This window comes from Argiope bruennichi, chromosome 3, assembly GCF_947563725.1.
Source record: "Argiope bruennichi chromosome 3, qqArgBrue1.1, whole genome shotgun sequence".
Classification (NCBI taxonomy): Eukaryota; Metazoa; Arthropoda; class Arachnida; order Araneae; family Araneidae; genus Argiope; species Argiope bruennichi.
In genome coordinates, this window is record NC_079153.1 from 43810345 (window position 1) to 43837858 (window position 27514).

Here is a 27514-nt window from a genome sequence, read left to right on the forward strand (position 1 = left end):
AATTTACGTGTTTTATCATGTGATCTATTATTTTAAACTAAATATTAAAACATCCTTTTTAGTTACTTAATATCTGCAAATAAAGAATAAAAATATGTTTAATTCTGGAACTGCGGATTGATTTTGTAAATTTACTATTCTTTTTTATGTATTCATTTTGTAGAATTATGTAATTTGAATTTTCAGTGGGATGGGCAAGCAAAATAAATTTTTTTGGTATTATTTTTTAAATTTTAATCTCTGAAAAGAAATCTTCATTGGTATTACAGGCATTTTTATTTTTCATCTTTTTTTTTGTTATTAAAAAGAATAAGTTTCAAGAAATATTATTATAGAAAGAGAAATTTTATTTCTTTGTTGTTTCAAAAGCAGTTTCTCATTAAACAGTAAATTAATATTAGTAAGGAAAAATAATTTAAAATAAATTTACCAATTGATTAAATAATTGTTTTTGTAGTTATATATTTGTTTTTCTGGTCAAAAATGTAAATGTTGAAATCTTTTAAACATTATTGTTTAACTGTAGAACTATTGTTAAGTCAAACTGAAAAAAAAAAAAAAGGCTTTACATGTGGTTTTTTTTATTTTAGAAATTTTCGAGAAAAGGGTGCAAACAAAAAAGCTTCATTCATCAAAAGGAAACAAAAAGACATAATTTTAAGGTTGCGCCAAGAGAGAGCTCAACTTCGATGTATGCAGGAAGCATATAGAAGTATCTGTGAAAAACACCATTCTTTAGAAATGGATAAGAAAAAGCTTTTGAATGAACCATCTCAGCTACCATATCAAATGTCTAAAAGTATTAATTATGAATTTTTTTGTATTTATGCTTTCAGAGTTTATAATTTTTTTAGCCCTTTGAGCATAGGTTGTCTAAATTGTACATAATAAATTTTTATTTGTAAACATCTTTCAAAATTTTTATGATCATTCAATTATATGAACATTTCTTGCAAATTTGAAATAGTGTTATTTTCACTACTTTAGCTAAAGTTTTATTTTCAAAATAAAATAATACAGAATATTGGATACAACGTGCATAAAATAACAACAAAAAAAAATGTTATTAGATCTGTTTTAGTATGCCATGATCATTACTGTTTAAAAAATAAAGAATACAAAATCAACCAATGTATTAAATTATGCTTTTATTTTTTTTATTTCAATCAGCATGCATGCAATTACAAAAAAATTAGTTTCTGACCTCAATCATTTACTGCTTTGCCAGTAATTTTATATTCCATGTTCAAACTTTCCAGATTTGTAAATTATACTTAAATTGAAATTGCTTTGTAAAAAGGTGTTAAGAAGTTATGCCCATTTAAAAATTGTATTAGTGCTGTGAGAACAAAAAGTATATTGTTACATGTTTTTTAATCTTGTCATTCCTCTTATTGCATTAATCTAAGATGATACTTTAAATCACATACATCATTTTCATTCTAAAATGCATATGTGAAAAGGGAATTCAGTGCAGTCATTTTACATTTCAAATTATTTGAAGGATTATATCTTCACTCTTATGTCAAAATGTTATTTACCACAAAGCAAATCTTAAAAATTTTGATGAAACAGCTAGTGACATATATTTTTTGACACTATACAACATTCATAAATCAAATACAACAATTTGAGATTAGATGCTGCTGACTTATAAGTAATAAATACTACATCTGTAAAATGTTTAACAAATTTGAGATATAACATTTTTATATGACATTGTAAATGCATATATTTCACTACAAAATGTCAGCTTTCTAAACCTAAAATGTAAAATTCTATTTTTTTTTTTTCAAAAAAAAAAAGTTCAAAGATAGCAGAGTTAAATTTATAAGGTATATATATATATATATATATATATAATTATGAGCTTTTAGAAACTGCATTTACAATAAAGTTCATCTTTCAGTTGTATTCCGTCAAATTTTTATTCTTTCAATTATTTCTACTAAAAACCATGTTGAAAATATTTTTAATTCCTTATAAGTTATCTGAAAATATAAGGCTAATTCATTTTTGAAGTAAATGATGATTTTAAGTTTTATTTCAACTAGATTGAGAGTTCTGTCTTACTTTTTTTAGAAAAAGATATTTCTCACAGTTCAAAGGCATCATCGCAACAAAAAACAAAGGATTTTGTAAAACAGAAATCCGATTCGTCCTCAACTTCAGCAGTTCTCACAGAAGAGGAATTAAAACAATCAGTATGTGTTGTATTACATTTAAATAATGTAATTAATTTTTATTTTCATTCATTTTTAGAATATTTGTTATTTTATTTTATTTTTTTTTAAATTTAGGTAGAAGAAATTCCCGAAGAAATGTTAGAAATTACTAAAAATGAAGCTAGTAATTCTTCTCAAGGTAACCTTCTCTTTTAACCAGTTTTTTCTTTTCAAATCTTTACTTTTATATATCAGAAATTGATATAATAAAATAATATTAAATTTTTTCATCGGAATACTAGTGTAGATATTCATTGCTGTTACTATAATAATTCTAACAAAGTTTAAAATTTTAATTAAGAATTTATATAGCTTGTTAGCTTATTTTAAATTACTAAGAATTTATGATTGAGACAGGGCAATATGGAAAAATTAATCCATATGTGTGTGAAAATATTTTAATTGTTTTTATAAAAAAAGGCATATTTGTATTGTTTAACAAAAATGAAAAGAAAAACAAAAAGAAGAAAGACATAAGTAATAAGATATTTATTATTAAAAATAAATCTCTTTTCGCTCCCTTCCTCTCCATTATATATCTTATAATGTCTCCTTTTTATTATTGAAATTTTTAAAAAATTGTGATGAAGTTAGTAATAAAAGAAAATATTTAATGTAGTGATGAAATGTTTTATTTTTGATTCAATAATGATAATAATTTATTTATTGTTCTGCCATCTCTTTGTTTCAAAAATTCTGAAAAAAAAATCAAAGTTAAATTTGTAATCTTTTCTTTCAACTCTTTATATGAATATCTGAATTTTTTTTTCAATAATTTTTTTCTCAACTTTATATAATTGCAGTTAATATTTCAATGTTTTCCGAACAGGTTCTATTCTTGAAGTAGTTGCTTCAGAACCAGCTGTATCTTCTGCATCTTCTCATAGCAAATCGCATGACATTACATCTGTTGTCTCTCTTCCACAATTAAAGCAAGGGCACAGTCAATCAAGCTTGTCTCTGCATTCAAATAATTCTGGTGAATCTGCTGTTCAAGGTTTAAAGAAACTTGAGGCAAGCAAAAGGTGATTCTTAATTCTGTCTTTATAATAGATATCCTCTTTACTATTTTCAAAACTGAATCAATATTAAAATTAATATCTTATTTATTTATTTATTTCAAAAGGCATCTGACTAAAAGGGAACAGCGCATTCTACAAAGACGTAAACATGTTGAAAAAATACTTCAGTGGCAAATGAAACTAGATAGTGAAGAACTGGCAGTGAGGGAGCTTGAACAAAAAGCAGTGGAATTAGTGGATACTAGTAAAAAGAAAGCCAAATACTATATTTCTTCATCATCTTCAGCACTTCCTGAAGGTATTCATAGTTTATTATTAATTTTTTAGATAACAAAAGCTTTTTAAGAGTTTATTTTTTAATTGTTTAAATTTTAATTACTAAAAAATATAAGTTGTTAATGTTAGTAATTAATAAATGAAGGAATGAACTAAAGTTATGTACAAAAAAAAAGGTATGCATATATGTAACATTAATAGAATAATTATATTATTAAATTAGCAGCCTTTGGTGACTAGCTAATTCACCAAATTTAAAGATTGCTAAAATTTTCAATTATTCTTTTAATTTGCAAATGGTGAAAATTTGAAGTAGAAAATTTTAGTGCGTATACTAAGTAAGTAGGAGATACAAGATGTTTGCTTGTGCTTAGAATTTTTTTAATTAATTTGCTATTACTTAGAAATTTATTTTAATTCATTTATTTTCATTACTACTCACAAATTTGTATATAAAGGTTATGCTTATAATACTCATATAAAGCATTTGAAATTGTAGATCACCCATAAGAAGCAATGAAAACATATTACTTCTGATCAACTGTACTAAATGAAAAATGAAGTATTTTATGTAGCTTGCTCTTAATGATTTCCCCAGAAAATAATATTTTCAAACATTAGATTTTGATAACTATATAATTGTTTTTAGAATCTTCATGTTTTACTCATTATGTAATACATATTCCTAATTTTCTGGCATCTCGCCCACAACTCGAACTTTAATATGAAAATTAGTTGTAGTTAAACTTCAACTAATACGAAACTTTTCTTGATGAAACTATTTATTTAAATTGTTTTTATTTAAAATATAAGAAAATAAAGAAAATATCGTGTAACATTGATGATATTTTGTTAAAAATTCTGCATAATTTTCTTTTTAAGATTATGCTTTCTTTTCTGACACTTAATAGGATGATCATAAATTCAAACAAACAGCATTATTTTGTTTCAATATGCTTCATCTTTTGTATGCTTTATGTGCATCAGATTTTTTATTCATTATTACTTTTAGAAAAAGAAAAATTTTCATCTTCCGATATTCCTGAAGAACCTATTAACCATACTGATAGCATGAGAGTAAGTGCATCTTCTGATTCTACATCTTCTAAAAGAGTTTCCACTGATGAAGTACCTGAATTTGAAGTACCAAGTGATTCTGTGCCAGAAGAAAACATTGTAACTGCTACATCAGGAGATAGCATAGAAGAGGAGCTTTCTAAAAAAGGAACTAATGAGCAGGAGTCATCAGGTGCTTTATCTTCCAGGTAAAAACTAAATATGGTCAATGGAATTTTTACTAAGATTTAATAATTTCACAAATATTATGCATACAGTGATATTTGTACAATATTTCGGAAGAAACTGATTTTCAAACAAATTAGTTTTTTATTATAAAGTTAACACTTTATAATAAAAAAAAATTAGAACACACAATTTTTAATGCAATAAAAATATTATAATTAAATTTTTTTTTTCAAATTTGTTACTACTGTATAGAATTAAAATTTGATACTGTTAATCAGTAATTGAATCCTAAAAATATTTAAAATGAATTATTGTCAGTAAGAATTTTTAAGTACATTAAATTAAAAAAATTTAGCACATTTAATAGCCAATGAAAAATTGAAAACAAAATTCTATTACTAACATGGAACAAGTCAAGCTAGTCAGAAGTATATAAAAATTATATTTCTCAACTATTTATAAAATATATTTTTTAATTTATATATATATATATATATATATATATATATATATATATATATATATATATATATATATATATATATATATATATATATATATATATATATATATATATATATATAATAGTAAAGTAAAACAAGTGTTTTTAGCTTTTAATATACATAATAATAATAAAAAGAACTTAAAAACTTTATTGGAATTAAATAAACCATGTCTGATTAGATTGAAAAAAAAATCCAATATGAAATCAATTTAAAACTAAATTATTTGTTATAACATTATAGTTCAGTTCATGAAGTGAATGAAAATCAAAGTGTAGAGTCATCAATTAAAACTGCTGATGATACTCAAGGAACTTCTCATACTGAGGAAATAGCTACTAATGGAAGGTCTTCAAGTCCAAAGTAAATATCTGCTTTAATTAAAATCTTAAAATAAATTTGATTGGTGATTTACATTTATCTTTTGCACTAGCATTTTGTTTGCTAATAGTTAAAGAAATTCACTATGATAAATAATGCAAGCATGCTATGTAATTAATATAACTATAAAAGTTAAGCATGTTTAAAATAAATTAAAATTTGCTATTTTTTTTTAATAAAAAATTACTAGATAAAATTTTTACTTCATTTCATTGCAAACCTCATGTGATTTTTTGTAATTCAAATCATTCAAATATAATTAGTGATGAAACACTCCATTTTTAATTTTTTTTCATGTCTACTTCCAGAAAACTTTTTGTCTGAAGAAATTATTCATCTTTTTTGTATAATCAAAAATATTATTGTTCATTAGTTGCATTGCTATTTAAAGATAATTTTATTTCATATGAAGTTTAAAGAATTTTTATAGTTACTTAATTGTTTTATAATTCTTAAAGATACATTATTTTTTATTTTAATAATTTTTCTGCAGATCATCAACTATAAAGAAATCCACAGGCTCTGATAACTATTCTGAATCATTTGAATCAAGTGCAAGTCAAAAGGATTCACCACCTGTGCCTTCTTCATCAGCTGTAAAGAGTTCTCTTCCATCAACTAGTAACAGGAAGGAAAAGAATTTCAGTATAAAAGCACCGTTAGCACCTCGAAGTTTTAGAAGACATGACTCTAGTGGCTCTGATGACTCCTATACAATTTCTCATTCAGGTAAAATAATCTTCTGTTTAGATATATTGTTAAGAAACATACAATACATTAATTAATGTGTTCTTTGAAGTTTTTTAAGTTTATATATAGTAAGCAAAATTTATTCTATTCCTTTTTCATGTTAGAAAAGCTTTTTTTTTTTAATTTGAATAAAACAAGTCTTTTTTTTTGGAGGTAATCTATGAATCTAATATTCATAAATTAATATTTCTTCATATGAATTGTTTGATTCGCTCTCTGTTGTATCAATCATGACTGATGCAGGTTACTAAAAAGTAATTGATACTTTTCCAGTTTTAAGTTTTTATTTTGGGGAACAAAAAAATTTAGAAGATAATAAAAAAAAAACAATGACAGCTTTGTCCTTAGTCACAAATTTTTTTTATTATTATTTATTTATTTTATTATTATTCTTTATTTTTATTTATTCTAAATTTATTATTTTGTATTATTTATTATAAAAAATTTCATTATAAATTTTTAATTATCTTTGTAATTCTAAAAATTATTCTGCTAGTGGAATTTATTGTAACAGATAATTACAAAATATCCTCCCTAAAATAAGTAGTCTGAAGAACAAGACAGTGCCTTGCTTTTTGAACTCCATTGAATAAAAATTATCTTTCAATCATCAGTGTATTTTAGTCCTCTCTTGAAGTGGCTATTTAGCTAGTGAGGATTGCAAGATGATGAATCATACCATCATGTTCTTGTTATCAAATTTCCAACTTAATGCATGCAGTGAGTTAACTTTTCCGTCCTCAAAGCCATGGTTAAGATTAAATTCGTTTTTTAAATAAGCTATTACTTCTGTTTTTTCAATTGGTGCAGTTTCCAAGAAACTGCTTGTTTCATGTAAGAAGGCATGATATTGTATAACTTCTGTGTGAAATGAGGTTCTAACTCCAATGCTATATTTGCTTTGTGCATTAGGAAATCTAGAATATCTATAAAATATTGTCCCTTCTGTAACTTCGCCTTCTTCTTTTTGGAATTCAGAATGGAACAGAAAGGACACATATGTGCAGTAAAAGTGTACACATATTAATTATATAATGTAATTTTATATTTACTTTTGATCAGAAATTGTCTCAAAAGTTTTTTAAACAGTTTTATTTATTTACTTTTTTTCTAATTTTTTTACAGTTTTCTTTTCTATTTCAAATATTGAACTTTTATCAATATTGCTGTTGATTTTGAATTTAAAAAAAGGCATTAGGAACTGGAATATACTTAAAATTAGCTATGTTGAAGGTTCTTTAAATCTTTAAAAAAAATCAAACAATTCTTTCAATTTGTAGAAAGGGAATATTTTGAATTTATAAAAGAATTCATGTTAATTAATTCGTAGTGATTAAAATTCTATTTTTTTTTCAATTTACAGAAAGGTGTTTTAATATTGGTTAAAGTCACTAAGAAATGATCAGAATTTACTTAATTTAAAATTTTAATTTGAGACTCGGTATAATTCATTTTTAAATAGAACTATTAAGAATGTTATCATCATCAGATAGACAAACATTCTCTTTCATTATTAGGAGAAATAGCTGGTGAAAGTCTAGCCCTCTCTGCAAATTTGCACATGATTTGAAACTTAAAGTGCTCAAGGTGACACCTGCAATTTTGAATTGTATTGTAAAAGACATTTTCACTCATTAATTCTAGATGAGCTTTGATTTTTTTAAAAAAAATAAAAGCTGCAGTTTTAAATCCATAAACATTCATGTTAGAGTAGATGTTAGATACATCCATTCTAATATAGATATTTATTAATTTATTACAAACTCCCATTCTATGATGGATATTTATTCATTAGTTACGAACAGTTATTAGTTATGTTAAATGTGTGAAAGAACTGTCAATTTCTCTATGCATCATGCCATTTTTATAAAATTAGTCTAAACATGATATCAGTTAAAAATAGTATTTTCAATAAAATGTTATTTTTTTTTTAAATTATTTGTTGTTTTTTATAAAATAAATGATTTAGTTGGCTTGAACAGATTTAAAATGTTTATTTATAAAAAATCATCTCTCTGAAAATGTGTGTTTCTCTTGTGAAATTAATTTACTAAGACAAAAAAGGTTTAAATTGTTTTCTTTTATTATAACTGAATTTTGTTAAGTGTATTTTATTTAACTGCGCTTTTATTTTGTACTTATTCAATATTCCTTTTCTTATATATCTAAATAAATTGTGATAAGTATAATATAAAAGTTATAATTTGAAAATATTATTCCCTAATTCGGAAACCTTTATATTGTAAAAATAATCTAAATTTAGTGCAAAGTGATCTCTCTCTCTCTCTCTCTCTCTCTCTCTCTCTCTCTATATATATATATATATATATATATATATATATATATATATATATTATTTAAAATTAATGGTACAATGTATTTAGCTCTGAAAAATAAATTATTTCATTTCTCTGAATTTAATTATTTCTTATGTTGAAGAGTTACCAATAAAATTAAAATTTTTCTGTATGTTTAAGCTTTAAAAAAATTTCTGTAGAATCTAAAATAATAATAAACAATGATTAATTTTTTCATTAAAAAATACTATTTTGATCTTACAGAAACTGCATCTGATCAAAGTGATATTGAAGTCCGCATCCATGCATTAGCTGAGGAATTGAGAAGGCGTAAGTATGAAGCTGAAAAATTAAAAAGAGAGCAAAAAAGAAAATACAGAGAACATTTAAAAGGAACTGAGCTTTCTCTCCAAAAACAAGTTGAAGTAAGAACTTTATATTTCTGTGTTATGTTTTTGATATATATTTTAAAGTTTTTGTTCATTATGACTTTTTTATTTTATTTATTTATTTCAAATTTAGGCTTATACTCAGTATATTCAGCAAGTAAAATCTGATCTGGAGCAAATGGAGGCCTTGTCATCTCAGTTACAAACTGTAGATATTTCTATTGTAAAACCACAAATAAAATGGCCACGTCCTGAACATACTGCTGATTCTCGACGCATTCGAAAACAAGCATCTATATCAGCTGAACCATTAACTCCTGAAGTAATTTTTTATATATTTTTAAATAGAACAAAGCAAATTACTCAAATTTATTGCATCAAACTTTCATTTATCTTTTACGTTTTTTCAAATTCTTTATTTTAAATATTCTTAATAAAAAAACTTTGATACACTATCAATTTAATTAAAATAGCTTACTTTTATGAATAATAAAGAAAGGTTATTTTAATATAAGCCAGTGGTTTCTAATTTATGTGTCACTAGGCACTTTGGTGTCTCAATTTTTTCTTAGAAGCTCTAAAAAATATTCTATAATTTTCTTAATTTTAATTATATTTTTAATTAACTTTTATAGCTTATGACACTTACATAAAACACTTATTTCCTGAATTGAGAAATATACTTTTAAAATAATAATATTGATAATTTTGCATAAATTCAAAATCTGCTTAATGCTATTGTTTCATCTATAACAAAGAATAACCTGAATGTATTACCTTAGAATTAGAGCACCTTAGTATATATATATATATATATATATATATATATATATATATATATATCGAGAGAGAGAGAGAGAGAAACAAAAAGAAATGAAAAAATATCAACTTATTGTTAATGATCTTTCTGGATTGAGGGGTTTCCTGATTGAAACAAACTCAGTTTTACTTGATATTTATATAGCCTAATATTTCAATAGTTCTTTAAAAGTTTTTAATATTAATTTTGTCTGTTTAATCCTGTCAGTTAAAAATTGCTTTTTGAAACTTGATTTCATACCTTTCTTAGTTTTATGGCAAATTCAAACACATATTTGCATACCGACTGCATTAAAGCATAAAAATAGATTATTTTAAAATCAATATGATTTCTTTTTGGAAGATAAATATTTAATGAAAATCTTCTATATTCACTCTGAAAACCACACAAAAAAGTACTAATTATTTAATTTTTTTAATATTCACAAGATATGTAGTAACCATGATGCATGCATACAAAATCTTGCATTTTAAAAATCTATAAAATATTTTGATGGGAGTAGGGAACTTACAATATGCCAAAGAATCACTTCTATTTTAAAGAACTTTTCTTTACTCTTCAGGGTGTTTGGAAGTGAAGAATAAAATTGTTGGATGGATATGTTTTTTGTTTATTTATTAACTAAACATGGAATTCTTTACCAAATGTACTCACTTTTCTGATTTATTTGTAATTCCAGTCATTTTTTTTTTTTACAATCATAATATTATTTAAATTAACCATACATAACAACAACAACAACAAAAAAAAAACATAACTTTTCAAGAGCAGTTGGATGTACATTTTAATTGAAATTTAAAAAAAAAAAAAAAAAAAAAAAACAGTTTTCCAAATTGCAAGCTATTTAGGTCTATTATATAAATATTTAATATAGTTATTATACATTTATTACTTCTTTCAAAGTATAGTTATTCTATTGACAGGCATATAGAAATTAACTGGATATAAAAAGCTTAGTAAAAAAATCTTCATATCTTAAATCTGCTTTTATTTTTTATTTCTTGACTGAATGATTTATTACATATATCATTTATAAATGTATACAAAATATTTTTATTTTATCCATAATTTAACTATGTACATTTTTTAGAAAAAATCCATTGACAATGCGAGTAGTAGTCCAGATTCCCTTGACAGTTCAATTGATCTATCTCATAAAAGAGGTAAGACTCCTTTTCGAATTTTTTTTCTGTGCATGTTAATGCTGTTAATTAAAAGTATTTTCAAAAAATAAATTTTTATTAATTTAGCAAAACTAAAATCAATTAAATCATATGAAATTAAATCAATTTAAGACAAAAATATTCTCACAATTAATTTCTAACAAATTAAAAAGCTTTAAACTTTTAAGTATTGACTTGAAAACTTATCTTATTTAAAAATTTTTACTTGTTTAATATCTTATTGGAAAAAGAACATCAAAATAAATCATATATCATGTATTTAATTAAAATTATTGAAAAAAGTTGCTTTTAAGGCAAACTTGGAATTTTTGTCTTGTAGAGAATTAACTTTATATATAAATTTGCATTGTACTACTTTTGTAATTATATTTTACTTTTTTTAATAGGGCTTTTTTAAATGTCCAATCTTTAAAAGTATTAAATGCTGAGAGATTTATAAAATTGTTGAGCGTGCATTAGTAAAATAATTTTGTTTTAATAACATAGTGTTTGTATTTTCCAGGTAAACCAGTGATCAAAAAGCTTTTCCCAGATTCTAAAGAAAAACTTAAACATGAAATAGCAACAAATAAAGAAACTTCTATCAAAACAGTAACCTCTGAGAATATTTCTGAAAAAGAATTACTTTATACTAAAACTTCTAAAAGTAAATCTGCTTCTGCAGAATTTACTGAAAAGGAATTATCTGTAGAAGGTAATGAAAAAGATATATCTGCGGTTTCTGAAAATCTAGAAATCTCGACTTCAAATAAATCTTCCTCAATTCATAATGAAATTCAAGATAAATTATCTGCTGAGTTAAAAGAGGAATCTGAAATTGAAGAAGAATCCTATGAATCTATTAACTCTTCATTAATGACAGTTGATTCCAAATCTGAACAAAGTCAAGTCTATACCAATAATGCAGATTCAAAATCCACATATCAGTCTGATACTTTTGTTTCAAGTTCATCCATGTTGAAAACAGACCAGGAAACTAACAATAAAGATAATGATGTGAAAAGCTCTTCTATTCCTGATATTATTCCTTCGTCTAATGACACTGCGAGGACTGAAAGTTGTTCTAAAATCACTAAGGAATCACTGACCACTGGTCATCCTGTAAACAGTGATAGTGCTCCTTCCTCTGAAATTGAATACAACTCTGAGTCATCCAACAGCACAAACAGTGCATCAGGGAAAGATGAATTTGAAAGTGGAAGCTTTGAATATGAACATTCAGATACCAACCCAACGCTTTCTCCAAGAAATTTGCTGGATAAAACTTTTACTGTAGAAGAGGAAAAAGATGTTATTTCATCTTCAAAAAATAAGCTTGCAATTACTGAAAGTAAATCTTTAAGCCAAATCAATGAAGAAAAAAATGATGAACTTGCTCATGTTGTTCCCAATAAAGATAAAAAGTCATTAAAAGAAGGTTTAAAGTCTGAAACATTTGTCGTAAATGTTGTAAGTTATTTATATTCTTCAGTAGTTGAAGATGCTATTAGAACAATGCTGAATTTATCAAAAAAATATCCCAGCAAGACAAAACTTCCAAGTCCAAAGACCAAAATTTTGTCTGATGTATCTTGTCTCCCAGTTAAGAAATTAAGTGCTGAAAGTATGGAACTATTTATAAATGAATTATTATCTACCTACATAAATGATGCAATATCTTCTGTTATTAATATATCAAAAAGTTACAAAAACTTTGAAAATGTCCATATACAATCAGATGAGTTTCCTTCCACAACAAGCATTAGTTGTGCATTGACTTCTACTGGCACTGATTCTTTGCAGGCTGCTTCTAATAGTCAAATACAAAATACTGAAAATCCTATTGAGAATAAATCTATTCAATCTATACATGATAAAAGTGATTATAATATTTTTAAGAAGCAAACCGATTGGTTTGAAGATGGGTTTGTTGCAGCCCAATGGGATACACAACAATTAGAACAGCAATTAATTCTTCAACAGTATCCATATTATTATCGTAAAATACCCAACAAACCTCCTCCACCGTACACTCCACCAGCTGTAATGAGCATTAACTCTCAGTATTCTTATCCACTTCCAATAAAAAAGGAAAAGCCCATTGAAAAAACTGATTCCATCAAATATGTTACTAAACATATATCACCAATTCTGGATTGCATTGCAGAAACATTGTTAATTGGGAAGAAAAATGGGTTAATGGTCAGTGAAATTAAAGACATAGATTTTAGTTCTGTTGTGAAGCAATTGGACATTACTGCACCCTCTCATCTGGTCTTCCTGGATTTGATTTTTGATTTAACGAAAGAAATAGCTTTGGATACATTCAGGTAATCATTGCTTTTAATTGTTTTAAAATTATAAATTTCTTTTAAATGTTTCAAGATATCTGATTGAAAATAGTTGTCTCGACAAAAACTAATTGTCCACTATCGATATCTATTCAATAATTTTTATACTAATAGTCATCCACATGAGAAAACTATTCATTAAATGAGCTCCAAACTTTTAAATTTATATATAAACAAGTATTCAGTTTTTTTTATTTTACTCTATAATGGAAAACTTTTTTTCTTTATTATGAAAAACTGTATCCATATCTGAATGGAGGTATTCATTCTTATTGCTTCTTTCACAGTTTATATGTATTAAAAACAAAAAAAAGGAAAGAAAGAAGTGAGAAAATTAGTAAATACAGAATGTTTTATCAAAATAACAACATATTAATTTTTTTTTAAAAAATCCTAAATTTTTCTATTTTTATTTGCAAGAGACTCGTCAAAATATATAGCTGTCTCACTACTTATATGCTCGGTATTTTCTTGCATTTAACAATATTTTTAATTATGGTCTTTTATGCTTTTATATTAAATATACTATCTTATACCAAAATGAAGTGACTCATGTGTCTAAAATAGTTTATTATACATTTTCAGCTATCGTGAGTGCATTTCAATAAATATTCATAAATCTTTCGATAATGTATTGACACATTTTCAGCCAGCGTTATATATCAGTTCGAGCCCGATCAGCACGAATAACAAAAGTTCATTCCTGATTTTCATAAATGGAGTTAAAGCATACTTTATTGGGAAATGCCGATTTTGTTGTTGTTGTTCTTGGTTGCATTTCTTCCACATAAGAGATAAAAGTGTCTTTTGACTCTAAGTGTTAAATAATGATTTTTTTTTAAAAAGGGCAATTCTGGAACATGACAAATTTTTAAAAATGGACTATGAAAAGGTCATTTTTGACATTTAATAATCTATGAATTTCTGAAAGACATTAGAGTTGAAACTGCACAAAAAATATTTTTATTGTTTATTTAAATATCTCCTGCTCTGTAGATTATATAAAAAAAAAACATTTGGCAAATTTTGAAATGATGGTTTTACACTAAAAGATCCATCAAAATCGGTACAGCTTTTCGGCGTTGTTGTAGTTTTTGCGAATATTTATTCAATAGAAAAAAAATCCTAGAATAACAACTGAGCAAATTCTGGTAAAGCTTAATATTGATAATTTGACCGTGTTTTTCCATTTAAAAAAACTTGGATATGTTTCCAAATTCAATACCCAAATACAGTCTCTCTCTACACCACCCAGTTCCCGCCTTTCACATTACAATAAAGAGCCTTTTTTTTCCAGATCTTAACAGAACCTGTAACTTTAAAGTTGTTATTGTGCATTTGGTCAGACATAATTCGAATTACAATAGAATCTTGCTCAACAAGAAACATTTGTTAAGCAAAACAGCTTTTCTATTGAAATCCTTGTAAAATAAGAGTGCATTCCATTTCGAATATATATATATATATATATATATATATATATATATATATATATATATATATATATATATATATATATATATATATATATATATATATATAAACAAAAGTATTAAATTCAAGATAATAGGAAAATCAAAAAAACCAAATAAAAATTAAACCAAGAAAAAAAAATATAAAAAAGAATCCGGCCTGAAGACTTTTTCATGGGTCACCCTCAGGCAGCCTCTTTCCATCGAGGACTCTGGAATCAATCAAGTCGAGACGAAAGAACGCTGCCTACAAGAAACTGGTTGAAGAGAAGTTTTTAACATCTGTTCCAGCTTGTCCACCTGCTCCGGCTGCCTCTCCAGTAAATGTCGTTCCAGCTACTGCCCTGCCTGTGGTTCCAGAAAAGCTGCCTGTGCCTGCTCCTGATATTGACGTTGGCCCCATTGTGGATGCTGGCGAAGCTGAAGGACCGCCTGCTCCTAAGATCGAGCCAGCAGACCAGCCTTCCACCACTGATGATCCCTGGAACCTCCACGAAGAAACCTTGATAGTTGGTTCGTCACTTTACTATCTCGACGACCTAAACTCAGACTTGTCTCTCCGCCCACAACCATCTGAGGAGGAGATTAACATCTTGGACAAGGCCTTTCAACAAATCTTCGTAGATCAGGCTTATGCTAAGTCTCTGCTGGTTTCCTACCTCACAACTGTGCTTTCACCATCCCATCTGAGTGACAAGGTTGTGAAAAAGCGAGCCAGTAAGAAGTCGAAACCTATCATCACCTCCAAACGAAAAGCCAAGAAGAGAGAGTTCGCCCGTCTTCAAGCCCTCTATAAGAAGAATAGATCAAACTGTTTCGATTCCCTGTATGATAAATCCTTCATTTCTGTAAACTTGGAATCTTCAGATGTCTTCGCCTTTTGGTCCCATCTGTTCACCAAATCCTCTCCTGAAAGTTTTGCCTCCTCAATCTCCTGTTTTGGTCCTCCCAGCGACACGGAAAGCGATCTCCTCATCTATCCTGCTGAAGTTTTTGCTGCCAGGCTTCCACTTAAATCGTCCAGTGGCCCAGACGAAGTCAGCGTCCGAACCTTGAACCGGATCCTTGTCAGAGTCTTGTGCAAGGTCTACTCCTCCTTCCTCCTGCTACGATGGGTGCCTGGCTTCCTACTCGATTACCGCACCATCTTCATTCCAAAGAAACACGACTCGGCTGCTCCTTCCCATCTCAGACCTCTCTCCATTGCATCTGTGGTTTTTCGACAGTTCCATAAGATCCTGGCTACTCGTCTTCTGTCCGAAGTGGATCCATCCCTCGACGATCTTCAGTTTGGCTTTCGCCCTAAGGATGGAATTGCGTCGGCGGTGCACTTGCTTGACGACCTTCTTCAAGACGCCTGTCGACGCCTCAGCTCTATCTCTCTGGCTGTCCTCGACATGGAGAAAGCATTCGACTCTGTCAGCCACGACGCCATCTTTGACGCTCTCGTTGCCAGACAAGTCTCGCCTACTCTTGTCGAGTACTTAAAATTTGCTTATTCGAACTCCAGGACTTTCCTCTGCTTTCAAGGCCAAATTTCGCCGGATCCTGTCAAGCCCACCAGAGGAGTCCGCCAGGGTGACCCTTTGTCCCCACTTCTTTTCCTTCTGGTTTTCCATTCTTAGGAGGTTCTTAGATCCATTCCTGATTATGAAGGATATGTGCTGCACGGAAGAAAGATAAACCATATCGCCTATGCAGATGACCTTGTTCTTGTGGCTGATTCCATTACTGAACTTAACAACATCGCCAACAAGATCCTTCCTGCCCTTCATGCCTCTGGCCTCAACATCTCCATTGAGAAGTCTTCCACAATATCTTGGAAGGCTGATGGCAAGAACAAGCAAGTCATCTTTGACTCCAAATCCACCCTGCTTGTTCGCAATAGACCTGTGCGATCCTTCCGTGCTGATGAAAATTTCACATACCTGGGGGTTAATTTCACTCCAAGAGGAAGAGTCAGGTTCAGGACTGATCTTGAAGAACGCCTTAACATCTTGGCCAAGTCCCTCTTGAAGCCCCAGCAAAAGTTCTTCTTCCTGGTCAAGCATCTTCTCCCGAGCCTCTATCATCAGCTCTCATTTGCCAGACTCCACTCTGGCATGCTGAAGAAGCTTGACATCTGCCTAAGGACGTCTCGGTTGCAGCATTCCACGCCAACACCTGTGATGGAGGACTGGGTGTTCCAAGTCTTCGTTGGATTGCCCCTCTTCTAGCTGCCAACCGTGGGAGCAAACACCATCTTGCTCTACTCAAATGTGATGGACGTCAAATCCGTACAACTAAAGATATCGGCAGAATGTTCCAGGAAAAATTACACCTACAATGTGACGGTCGGTGCCTTGCCCAAACATCTAAGGTCCCAGGTGCTCATTCATGGATCCAGGTTGGGACATCTTTCCTGTCTGGTCGAGACTTAATCTCCTGCATACACGTCCGCCTTGGTGTCCTCTACAGCGGAGCAAGAGTGACCCGGGGTCGTGACAAAGACCACCTATGTTCAAGGGGTTGCAGCCAACCAGAAACACTCAGTCACATCATACAAACCTGCTACTCGACCCATGGCGCAAGGATCCAGCGTCATGATGCTATATGTAAATATCTTGCCCGTGTCTTTGGCGATCGTGGATGCGCAGTACACGAGGAACCCCATTTCCAAACATCGTTAGGGGTTCAAAAGCCGGACCTTGTTGTCTACACTCCGAAACGTGTCCTGGTACTGGATGTGCAAGTCATCAAAGACCAGTACCCACTTGAACTGGCCCACGAGACCAAAGTCCAGAAATACTACTCGAGCTTTCCCCACACCTAGAAGGTCTCCACCCCAGCTATAAGGTGCTGAGTCTCACCGCCAACTGGCGTGGCGCCCTCTACGAGCCATCCATTCGTCATCTTACTGGATGGGGTTATTTGAGGGCTAAAGACTACAATATCCTGTCTACCCGGGTCTTGTTGGGTGGCAAAATCTGCTGGAATATGTTTCAGCATATGACCTCTGTACGCCGCAGAGTGAAGAAGGGCGTTGGATGAGGACCCATAGGATTTGTACCCCCTTTGGTGCTCGACTATTATTCGAGTTGAAGTGTTTATCTAGAAAATCCCATTGGCCTGCGGAAGGTTTCGGGGAATGGAAAGTGAGAATTTTAAAGGAAATTAAAATAAAATTGAATACTGATTTTGACAGATCTAAAGAACGTGGGATTTATTTTAGTAAAACATTAAAAAACGAAATAAAAAATGTAAAAGAAAATTTTGTTATTACAGTAATAGATAAATCAGCAAATAATTTCTGTTTAATTTGTAAATATTATTATAAAGAACTTTTAATTAATGAATATAACTCTAATGCAACTTTTAGGTTAAAGAACACCGGGAAAAAGGAATTAGATAAAAGAATGCTAGCTTTCGCAAAAAAAAAACTAAGACTTGCTCTCTTAACTATCCTTATTTATTCCCAACAGTTAAATTTCATAAAAATAAATTAAAATTCAGATTCGTGACCTGTAGCACTGGCAGTTATAATTACTATACGGGTAAACATTTCTTTAAATACTTAAAAATTATCCTGGACAAAATAAAAAATGAAGACAACTTTATTATTTCTAGTAGCAAAGAAGTACTGGATTTTCTTAAAGATAACAACATTAATAAACTTAATACTTTTGATTTCGAAAATTTATACACTAATCTACCTCGAAAAATTAATAAAGGTCTGCACTTTTATATATGACGAATATTTAAATGAAAATATCATTACTAAAAATAACTGGCTTGAGTTATGTAATTTTAATATTACTGAAAATTACGTTTTTAATGGTATTAATTTTTATAAACAAGTCAAGGGCATTCCAATGGGAACAGCTTTCTCTAGTGCTTTAGCTAATATTTTCCTACATTACTATGAGAAAAAAATAATTAAGTATAATTTAATAAACAGGTGGTGATATATTGATGACCTACTTTTAATTAACTTCGACAATTAGATAAAAGAATGTGTGAAACAAATAAACAAATAAAAATCAACTTGAGGGCTACCTTTCTGGATTTAAAAATCGAAATTGCTAATGATAAAACAATAGTTGGTATATACGATAAAAGGGATAAATTCAACTTTAAAATAACAAAACTTTGTAACTACCATTCCAATCTAAACTCTAAAATTTTCAAAAATCTAATTTTCTCACAAGTTAACAGGATTAAAAGGGTTTGCAATAATAAAAATTCCTATATTGAAGCATCAAATAACCTCATTAAAAATTTAATTAAAAATGAATTTCCTAGAAATTACTGTAATGGCAATTTTTTAATTAAACAAGGTATGGTTTGGGATTAATCCTTTGGCTTAAATAAAAATAGAACTTTCCTTGCATATTAGATCGCTTAATAGATGGCGCTGGGAGCCTACAATTTTTTACCTAATTTACCAATAGCTTTTTTACCGTTAGTATTTTTAAAAAGCGGGAATCACAATCGATAGCTTAAAATTTCCTTGACTGCAGATGGTATGTCCTTGCCTTTTCGTTTTTACTTTTGTGCTATTTTATGGTAATTTTTGTTTTTATTGTTATTTTTGTTATTGTATTTTTACTTTGTTGTGGTTATTTTCTTGTAATTTGTTGTTTTGTATTTTCCTTTCTGTTAAAATGGTATATCTCTTGGGCCTAATTTCAGGGGATTTTCGGGTCACGAGGAATCATTATTAGACTTATGTCTGCATTTCCTTACAGAAAAAATCCCTTTCTTTGAATCCCTGCCTGAGGGTGACCCTTGAAAAAGTCTTCAAGCCGGATTCTTTTTTATATTTTTTTTTGGTTTAATTTTTATATGGTTTTTTTGATTTTCCTATTAACTTGATTTTAATACTTTTGTTTCAATTCATCTGTGTTTTAGAAGTAGCTGCAGTTGCGCTCTCTAAATACTATGAAGTACTTTTTTGGTTTTAGTTTGAATAGGTAATAAATTTTAGTTGCGATTTCGAAACTGTTTTGTTTCGTTTTCATTTTAGTTTCGTTTGCAAACTATTTTTTACTTTTCATTGATTATATATATATATATATATATATATATATATAATGCCATTTAGTATTTAAAATACAATGCTTTTTTTAACAAGAAATTTGTCTTAAGATTTATCTTTGGCTACGGTACAAAATTTGGCAAAATGAAACATAGCATTATCATTAAAGGAGTTTGCAACATTCATGTCTTTCAGGGTGATGCTGCTCAACATATGATGCAATTAATCATTGTTAATTAGCATGGGATTAATTAATTATGATGCAGTTATTTGATCACATACTTCCAGTATCTCCCTTATTTCATTGGAAATGTGTTGCACTGTTACATCTATTATTCCTTCCTCTATTAACCAAGCTTTTGCTGTGATATAGAATACAGCACCATAAGTTGTTCAGTAGTTCTGGCTATGATCTTCCACCAATTTATCAATATCTTTGCTATTCACTTATTCCTAAAATTTTAGTCAGAGACAAAATCTCATTGGTTAAGGTTCCCCAAACACTCAAACCCTTCGGAATTGGTTTTGATAACCCATGCAGCCAAAACTTCTTCAATATAGAAATAAGGGTTCTCTTCAAACAATCATTCAACATGCCAATCCAGTATGTAATGTTACAACATTTTTTCGCATCTCGTTCTGTAAAACATTGCTCTTTTAAGTAAGTCTCTTTTTTGCATTTTATTTTGCTCATTGTACGAATCATTCTTTAAGCAAGGTTTTACTGAATTCATTTCGAGCTAACTCAACATGGTGAAATGACTGTGTCAGACAAATACTGCGAACAACTCATTACATTTGAAGAAAAATGTCCCTTCCTGACAAACAGGAAAGGTATTATCTTCCTCCACGACAATGCCAAACCACATTTTGCATAACAAACACTGAAAAAAAAAACTGCTAGATTTAAAATAGAAATTTTTCAACACCCTCTATATTTGTGAGATCTTGGGCCATATAATGTTCATCTGTTTCGGTCTTTTAGAATAGTTTAAATGGCAAAAATTTAAAATCCTAGGAACATTTATAAACACACTTCTTGATCGTTTTCTAAGAAAAGCAAAATCATTCTGCAAAAATCAAATTTGCTGATATATAGATCAGTAGAAATATGACTTACAAAATAATCCAAATTATATTCTTGATTAATGAATTTATAAATTCATTAATCATTACTAAATCTAATAATTACTAGATAATAATTCTAGATAGATCTAATAATTACTAGAGGGCGCCTAAATCAGTACTAAATTTCATTTGTTTGAAGGTTATCAATAGATCGGACAGGAATTTATGCAATCATCTGGTACTATAGTAGTAAGATTGTATCATATTCATATCTGGATTTCACCTAAAAACTTTGATATGTGTAAAGCTTGTGTACTTCTAATCTGAACTGGCACAAATACTTAAAATAAAAATTTCTGGTGTAAGGCATAACCTTTTTTCTGGTTTTAAAATAAGATAAGCATTTAAATAGTAGTGAAAAAATTGCAGCTGAATAATTATTATAATAGAATCTGATTATTACTACTTTCTCGTATATGAAGTATAAAGGAAATATTATAATCATCAAAAAATTTGAAATCGAGATTTGAGCAAATATCCACGTTTAGACCTTTGCGAGTTTGAAAAACACATTTGAACTGGATTGATGAAATTTTCATATTTGGTCTTTCCATCAACTTTGTAGACTTCTGTCAAGTTGTGTGCAAAATTTATTTATCTGCTCGACTATCTGAATAAAAGTTAACACGATAGCTACAAATTGAAGAAAGCTAGATGGATGAAATTAGGTACACAGATTTAAAATCTACATTTTAGACACTTATTAAAAAGTGAGTCAAATCCTATTAAGAGTTGACCATCTGTAAAGTTTCAGAAGAATGTAAACATGATAACTAAAAAAAAAAAAAGAAAGAAAGAAAGAAAAAAGGGGGGAAAAAACCCCAATTATTTAAATGTATCAAATTTAGTATGTGATTTTTGGTTTCAATCAGACGGGAAAAATGCATCTGAAACACAAATTCGGTTTTCGAGTACTATTAACCACATGCTAAAGATTAATCGTAAAGGATCGTATCATATATATTCAATAAAAATGTTAAATTAATTCCAAAAGCTAATATTTCCTAACTATTGCCGTCCAGGCGTTCTTTGTCTTACTTAAGGTACATAATTTTTTACAGGGAATGGGTGTTAGAGTATGCAAGAAAGTTTTGGTTAGAGAATTCTCACTGATCTTTATTATGTTCTTTCTTTTGTATGTGAACTTTTTTTTTCTTTCTTTGAAGGATTATGTGTAAATTGTGTTACCAATAACCGCATTATTGGGAGGAGGAAAACATTACAAATTATGTGCAAATGATAGTAGTGTAAATGATGGTTCAAGAACAATAAAGAGAGTGCCTTTTGAGCCAATGCAATATGCCATTTTGTGGACATGTGATAGCTATTTTTATAGAAATAAATCCTGGCACTTTTGAACTAATTAAAGAATATGGAGATTAATCCGCTTCAAATTTCCTGACTTCATTCTGATTTATTACAAAAAGTTATTCTGAATATTCTTCCATATTTGTTCTTTCAATCATCATACTTTCTTTCAGCGATCTTTTGAATTAGTGAAAAGTTAACAAAAATGTGTATATGCATATAGTATTTTTTATTGTTAAGCAATAACTATGTAAAAATAAAATTTTTGAATTTCTAGTTGTTATTAAACCAAATTAAACAAAAATTTACATAATCAAGTTGCTAAAATGAAATATATTTCGTTAATACATATAGAAAGAATGATTTTATTTGCTAGGAAAGTAGCTTATATCGGTAAGTTTGGAAAAACAGGCTGTCAGAGCAAAGTGTGCTATTTTTTTAACTTGTCTAAACATTTATTGACTCATTGCAATTAACCATAAAAAACAAACCATTCATATTCTAAACCATGCAAATTCTGCATTGCTTCTGGTTTAGCTTACAACATGTGGAAGTTTCATTCTTGAGCTGTGAGTATAGCACTTGAATAAATACAGTATTTATGATAATTTTTGTTGTTGTTTGTTTTTGGATGGATTAGTCTTTTTTACGGAAATGGGAAAGGAAATTTTGCAGTGATACAGTATGTGAAAATTAAAATTCCATACAATGGTCCTGCTAGGTAGATGTGTAATTACATAATCAGCACAAAGCTTACATCAAATGCATTAAATAAATTCAGTTCAATTCTTAAAAAATACTACATTGCTTAGATATGATGGAAATTCTATAACAATGAAATTACTTTTTAAATGAAAAAAGTAATTATTTGGCAACAATAACAACAAAAAGAATCATGTTTAAAGCAAAAATTAAGGATCTTTTTTTTTATTGTTATTATTAAAGTTGTATAATATTGCATACCATCTATCTAACAACATTTCACTATTATAGTGATAAAAGAATGTCAATGACTTGTTGTATTTGGATTGCCTCTTTAGTTACAACAGACATGACATTCAAATTTTGTGTTTATAATTTTTTTTCTCTTGAAAATTACAATTTTTAAAATGCATATTGATGAGGAATTTTTTTTTCTTCTGTAATTAGAAAATAGTAGAGAATGTTTAGCTTCTATATCTTTACGAGACAAAATCTAATGCATTTTTGATCGATATAAGTGACTTTGTGGAAACACTGTTTGTATTCTCAGTACAAACTCACTATAAACTATAATGCCTTTATTCAAGAGCAAATGATTTTTTGGGTTAATGTTTTTTTTTAACTTAAAGAAAATGAAAAAAAAAATCATATATATTGAGCCACATTTTTGATAATTATAAAATATTTGTCTTTTCCATCATGCATGTATTTTGTTATGAGTAATAAGAATTTCCATCTTTTTTAGTGAAACTAACGAGGTCCCAGAACCTTGGTTAAGACCCAAAAGACTCACTCCCAAACCCAAGTTTCCCATGGACAAAAACGTTTTTATATCTTCTCTACAAAAGAAAGTTGAAGAAGCATTAAAACTCGTACCAGCTGAATCTTTTTCTGGGCTCAAGAGAAAACGGCCAACTTGGTCTGAAATGAAACTAGGACGGAAAAAACGAGATTTTGTGGATACAATTCTTATCAGTGAAATTAAAGAGGAAGAACCAGAATGGGTGAATTATGATCAGGATGAAGTGACTGTTAAATTCCAAATAGCCGATTCTATTTTTGATTATCTAGTGAATGACACAGTTAATCTAATAAAAGATCTCAAAAAGAAGTCATATTTGTTCATTGGTAAGTTGCGATTTTTATATTTAAATATTTTTAAAAAATTATCATTGTAGAAATAACTATTGCAAACCTACAAGTTATTATTTTCATTTTTTAAAAATTTATACTATGCAGATCTTTTTAAATATGAGTTGTTTTTTCACTCCAAAGAAACATTTAAGATCTAACGTAATCAGTCAAAAAACTAAACTAAGAATTTATGACTTTTATTTTACTTGTTCTGCTCTATGCAAGTGAAACTTAAGACTCTTAACTTGGACAATCAGCATTCTCTGAACATGTTCGAAAGGAAGATCCTTAGAACTATCTTTGGCCCAGTACTAGAGAGAGAATATAGGTGAACTAGATTCAATTTTGAACTATACAAATACTGGTTATCCGGAGCAATAAGTTAAGATGGCTCGGCCATATATGTATAAGCCCTGAAAACAGCGCCCTCAAAATATCCACTTTTAAAAATGCTATGCGATCCTGGACCAGAGGAAGACCTCCAACTATATGGCTGGATGATGTGGAAAGAGACCCAAGTGTTCTGAGGGTAAAGAACTGAAGGGATTTGCGGGGATAGAAAGCGCTGGAGAATGCGTGTGGTTGAGGCAGCCAAGGTCTGCAAGAGGCTATTGTGCTCATAGAGGGTGAAAAAAAAAAAAATCTTTTTAAATTTTACCAAAATTTGAGCACAGTTAAAAACAATGAGGTCCATTCCAATATAATCTTTATGTTGCTTTGTAACTGAATATCAATATATTATAATCTAAAATACTGAAGATACTGTATGTCTTTCTCTCAAAATTAAATCTTAAATAATGCATTAATATAAACATGAGAAATTAATAAAAATCCATTATCTATACAGAAAAAAAATTGCTTTCCATACTTTTTCCACATAAGTATTTTCAGTTGCCAGAGAGTCTACTTTGAATGTAACTAACTGGAAGCTTTAATCATGCTAAATCTTAATTATTTATGAAGAATTTTGTCACGAAAAAGAACTACTGCTTTTCAAGTATTTCATCTACATAAATTTTATATTTTGAAATTACATTTCTGTAGCTTAAATTGTCTTAACTTATAATGTAATCAAATCAAGGGGTTTATAGAAATTCATCTTATTTAACAATGTTATGTAGTATATATACCTAGGTAAATTATATTATCTTGAAAAAAAATTACTGTCTTCATATTTCTTCCAATTCATAAATCCTTTGTTGACAAGTAGAAATTTAATTTATATATATATTGATTGTCTCTTTGCCTGAATGTTACTAATTTTCATGGCCTGCGAAGAATTAGAATAAAATTTTGCATACATATTACTTGGCATTAAGAAAATTAACTATGCTGTTTAAGTGGATAAAATGTTTAGCATTTCTCCACCATAATTTCAGAATTCAGTGCAAAAAATTATTTTTAAACAATCGGGAAATTTTAAAAATGTGCTTTTTGGTGGCACCAATTCTGTTTATGTTTTAATTGAAATGTTAGCACAATTCATATCAATAATTTTGACATTGGTATAAGCTTGTGAGTGATAAAGCAAAGTGACTTCTTTCTAATATTTTTTTTTCTTTTGCTTTTTTTATGTAGAATAAATACCTTTAAGCCCCTGTCTTTGAAAATTTGTTTTACCTGCTTTTAGAATTTGAAAAAAAAATTAATCAAAAATTTATGCCTTCTTTCTCAACTGTTTTAGCTGGAATTCATTAATTTTTTTTTCCCCGTTTCTATTGCTCCGATTTAAAAGTTAAGCATTTTGAAATGCCCATTGACAAGTTTTAATATGTGTCTGAAAGATTCCAAAAATCCGCAATCCAAAAATATTTGTTAATGTGTAGAGGCATTCCTTTTTCCATCTATAACTGGTGCCATATCAAATTCTAAATACTGAATTTTGATCGAATATTTTAGAAAATTTGAATATTAAGATTTCTAAAATAGAACGAATGTGAATGTGGATCATCGACACTAGACAAAAATATTTTAATTTATGCGCAAATTAGTATTCTTCACATTGCATCGTACTCTGTGAAAAGTATTTACTAACATTTGAGCTAAATTGTTATTGCTGGAATCGTTTTTAGTAACAGTTGATATTAAGACATGCTATTGTATCGAGTATTAAATCTCCAAGACCAGAGACTTTAGGTTTTGGGAACAAACGACAAAAAAATTTCCAATTGCAGGCCCTGAATAAGAAAGTCTATCCCCTTCATTTAACCACATTTTTTGAAAATGACTTCGATTTACCAACCAGTAGCATTAATGGGGTTATTTCTCTTTTCTGTGGATTGTTGTTTTGCAGTTTTATTTTGTCTGTATCTTAGATGTGACTTTGTATCGAAATTTTCTATTTTATTGCTATTCAACATATTAAACAAAAGTTTGCCAATTTTATAGAAAATATGAATAAAAACCTGCACTAGGATTATTTTGGAATCTAACAGATTGCTGAAACTATGAAATTAGTTCTTTTAAAACTTGGACACTGCAATGTGAACTTCCTTTTGCTTTTATATTTCTAACAATATAATTTTTTTTATAATCAAGATAGTGATGTATTTATATTTTAAGATTCCAGTTGCTTATTATTTTCTGTTTTCTTGTATATCACACAAGTTCAACTTTTATTTCGTAGAGATTAAAAGCATAGTTATATTTTTGAATATTAATATAATACATTCAAAACCAATTATATATATTTTTTTTACTTAATGCAGTTTAAAACTTTTTTAATATAAACAGTTGCTTTTGCTCACTGTATTTTTAATGCTTAAAACTTCACAATTATTCATTATTTGTTGCATTTTTAAAAAATTTAGAATTTTGTATATAATTGGCAATTAAATCATTAAAATAAAAATTCTATCCTAAAATGCAAATAGTTATGGAGTTTTACTTTATTGCATTACATTTTTTAAAATCTGATGTACAGGTATTAATTATCGGATATGCATTATTTCATGTTTATAAGTCAGTATAATCAATAATTCGTTTCTATGTGTATTACCCAGAACTCTTAATGCTACCCAATCATTACTGGCACAACAGTCTGTTGTTTATGCACCAGGTTTTGTGACTGAAATATTCATTTACCGAAGATCTTTTCATATTAAATAATGAAGTATTAATTAGGATTGAAAGTCCTAAAACCTCTTAAGAAATTTCATATAAAAAAAAAACATTTATTGTGCCATGTTTTTTTTTGTGCATATATAGAATAGATAAATGTATACAAAACTGCATGCATAGCGGCTAACTACTCATTTGTTACATAGAGAAGAAAATTAATGTTTCATTCTATTATAGTTTATTAATAATTTACTTTTGATATCCAATTATA

At 28.6% G+C, this 27514-nt stretch overlaps 1 protein-coding gene across 1 annotated transcript in view; it reads left to right on the forward strand.

Moving 5' to 3' along the window:
• The window catches only part of LOC129963116 (centrosome-associated protein 350-like), a 69319-nt gene that overhangs the window by 40856 nt on the left and 949 nt on the right, over positions 1–27514 (forward strand). The window contains exons 25-37 of the mRNA XM_056077195.1: positions 591–799; positions 2083–2204; positions 2301–2364; positions 3055–3250; positions 3352–3545; positions 4536–4788; positions 5515–5634; positions 6146–6381; positions 8964–9124; positions 9222–9410; positions 10999–11071; positions 11595–13401; positions 23795–24177. Of these exons, the coding sequence (XP_055933170.1) occupies positions 591–799; positions 2083–2204; positions 2301–2364; positions 3055–3250; positions 3352–3545; positions 4536–4788; positions 5515–5634; positions 6146–6381; positions 8964–9124; positions 9222–9410; positions 10999–11071; positions 11595–13401; positions 23795–24177 (4007 nt within the window). The remainder of the gene's footprint in view (positions 1–590; positions 800–2082; positions 2205–2300; positions 2365–3054; positions 3251–3351; positions 3546–4535; positions 4789–5514; positions 5635–6145; positions 6382–8963; positions 9125–9221; positions 9411–10998; positions 11072–11594; positions 13402–23794; positions 24178–27514) is intronic.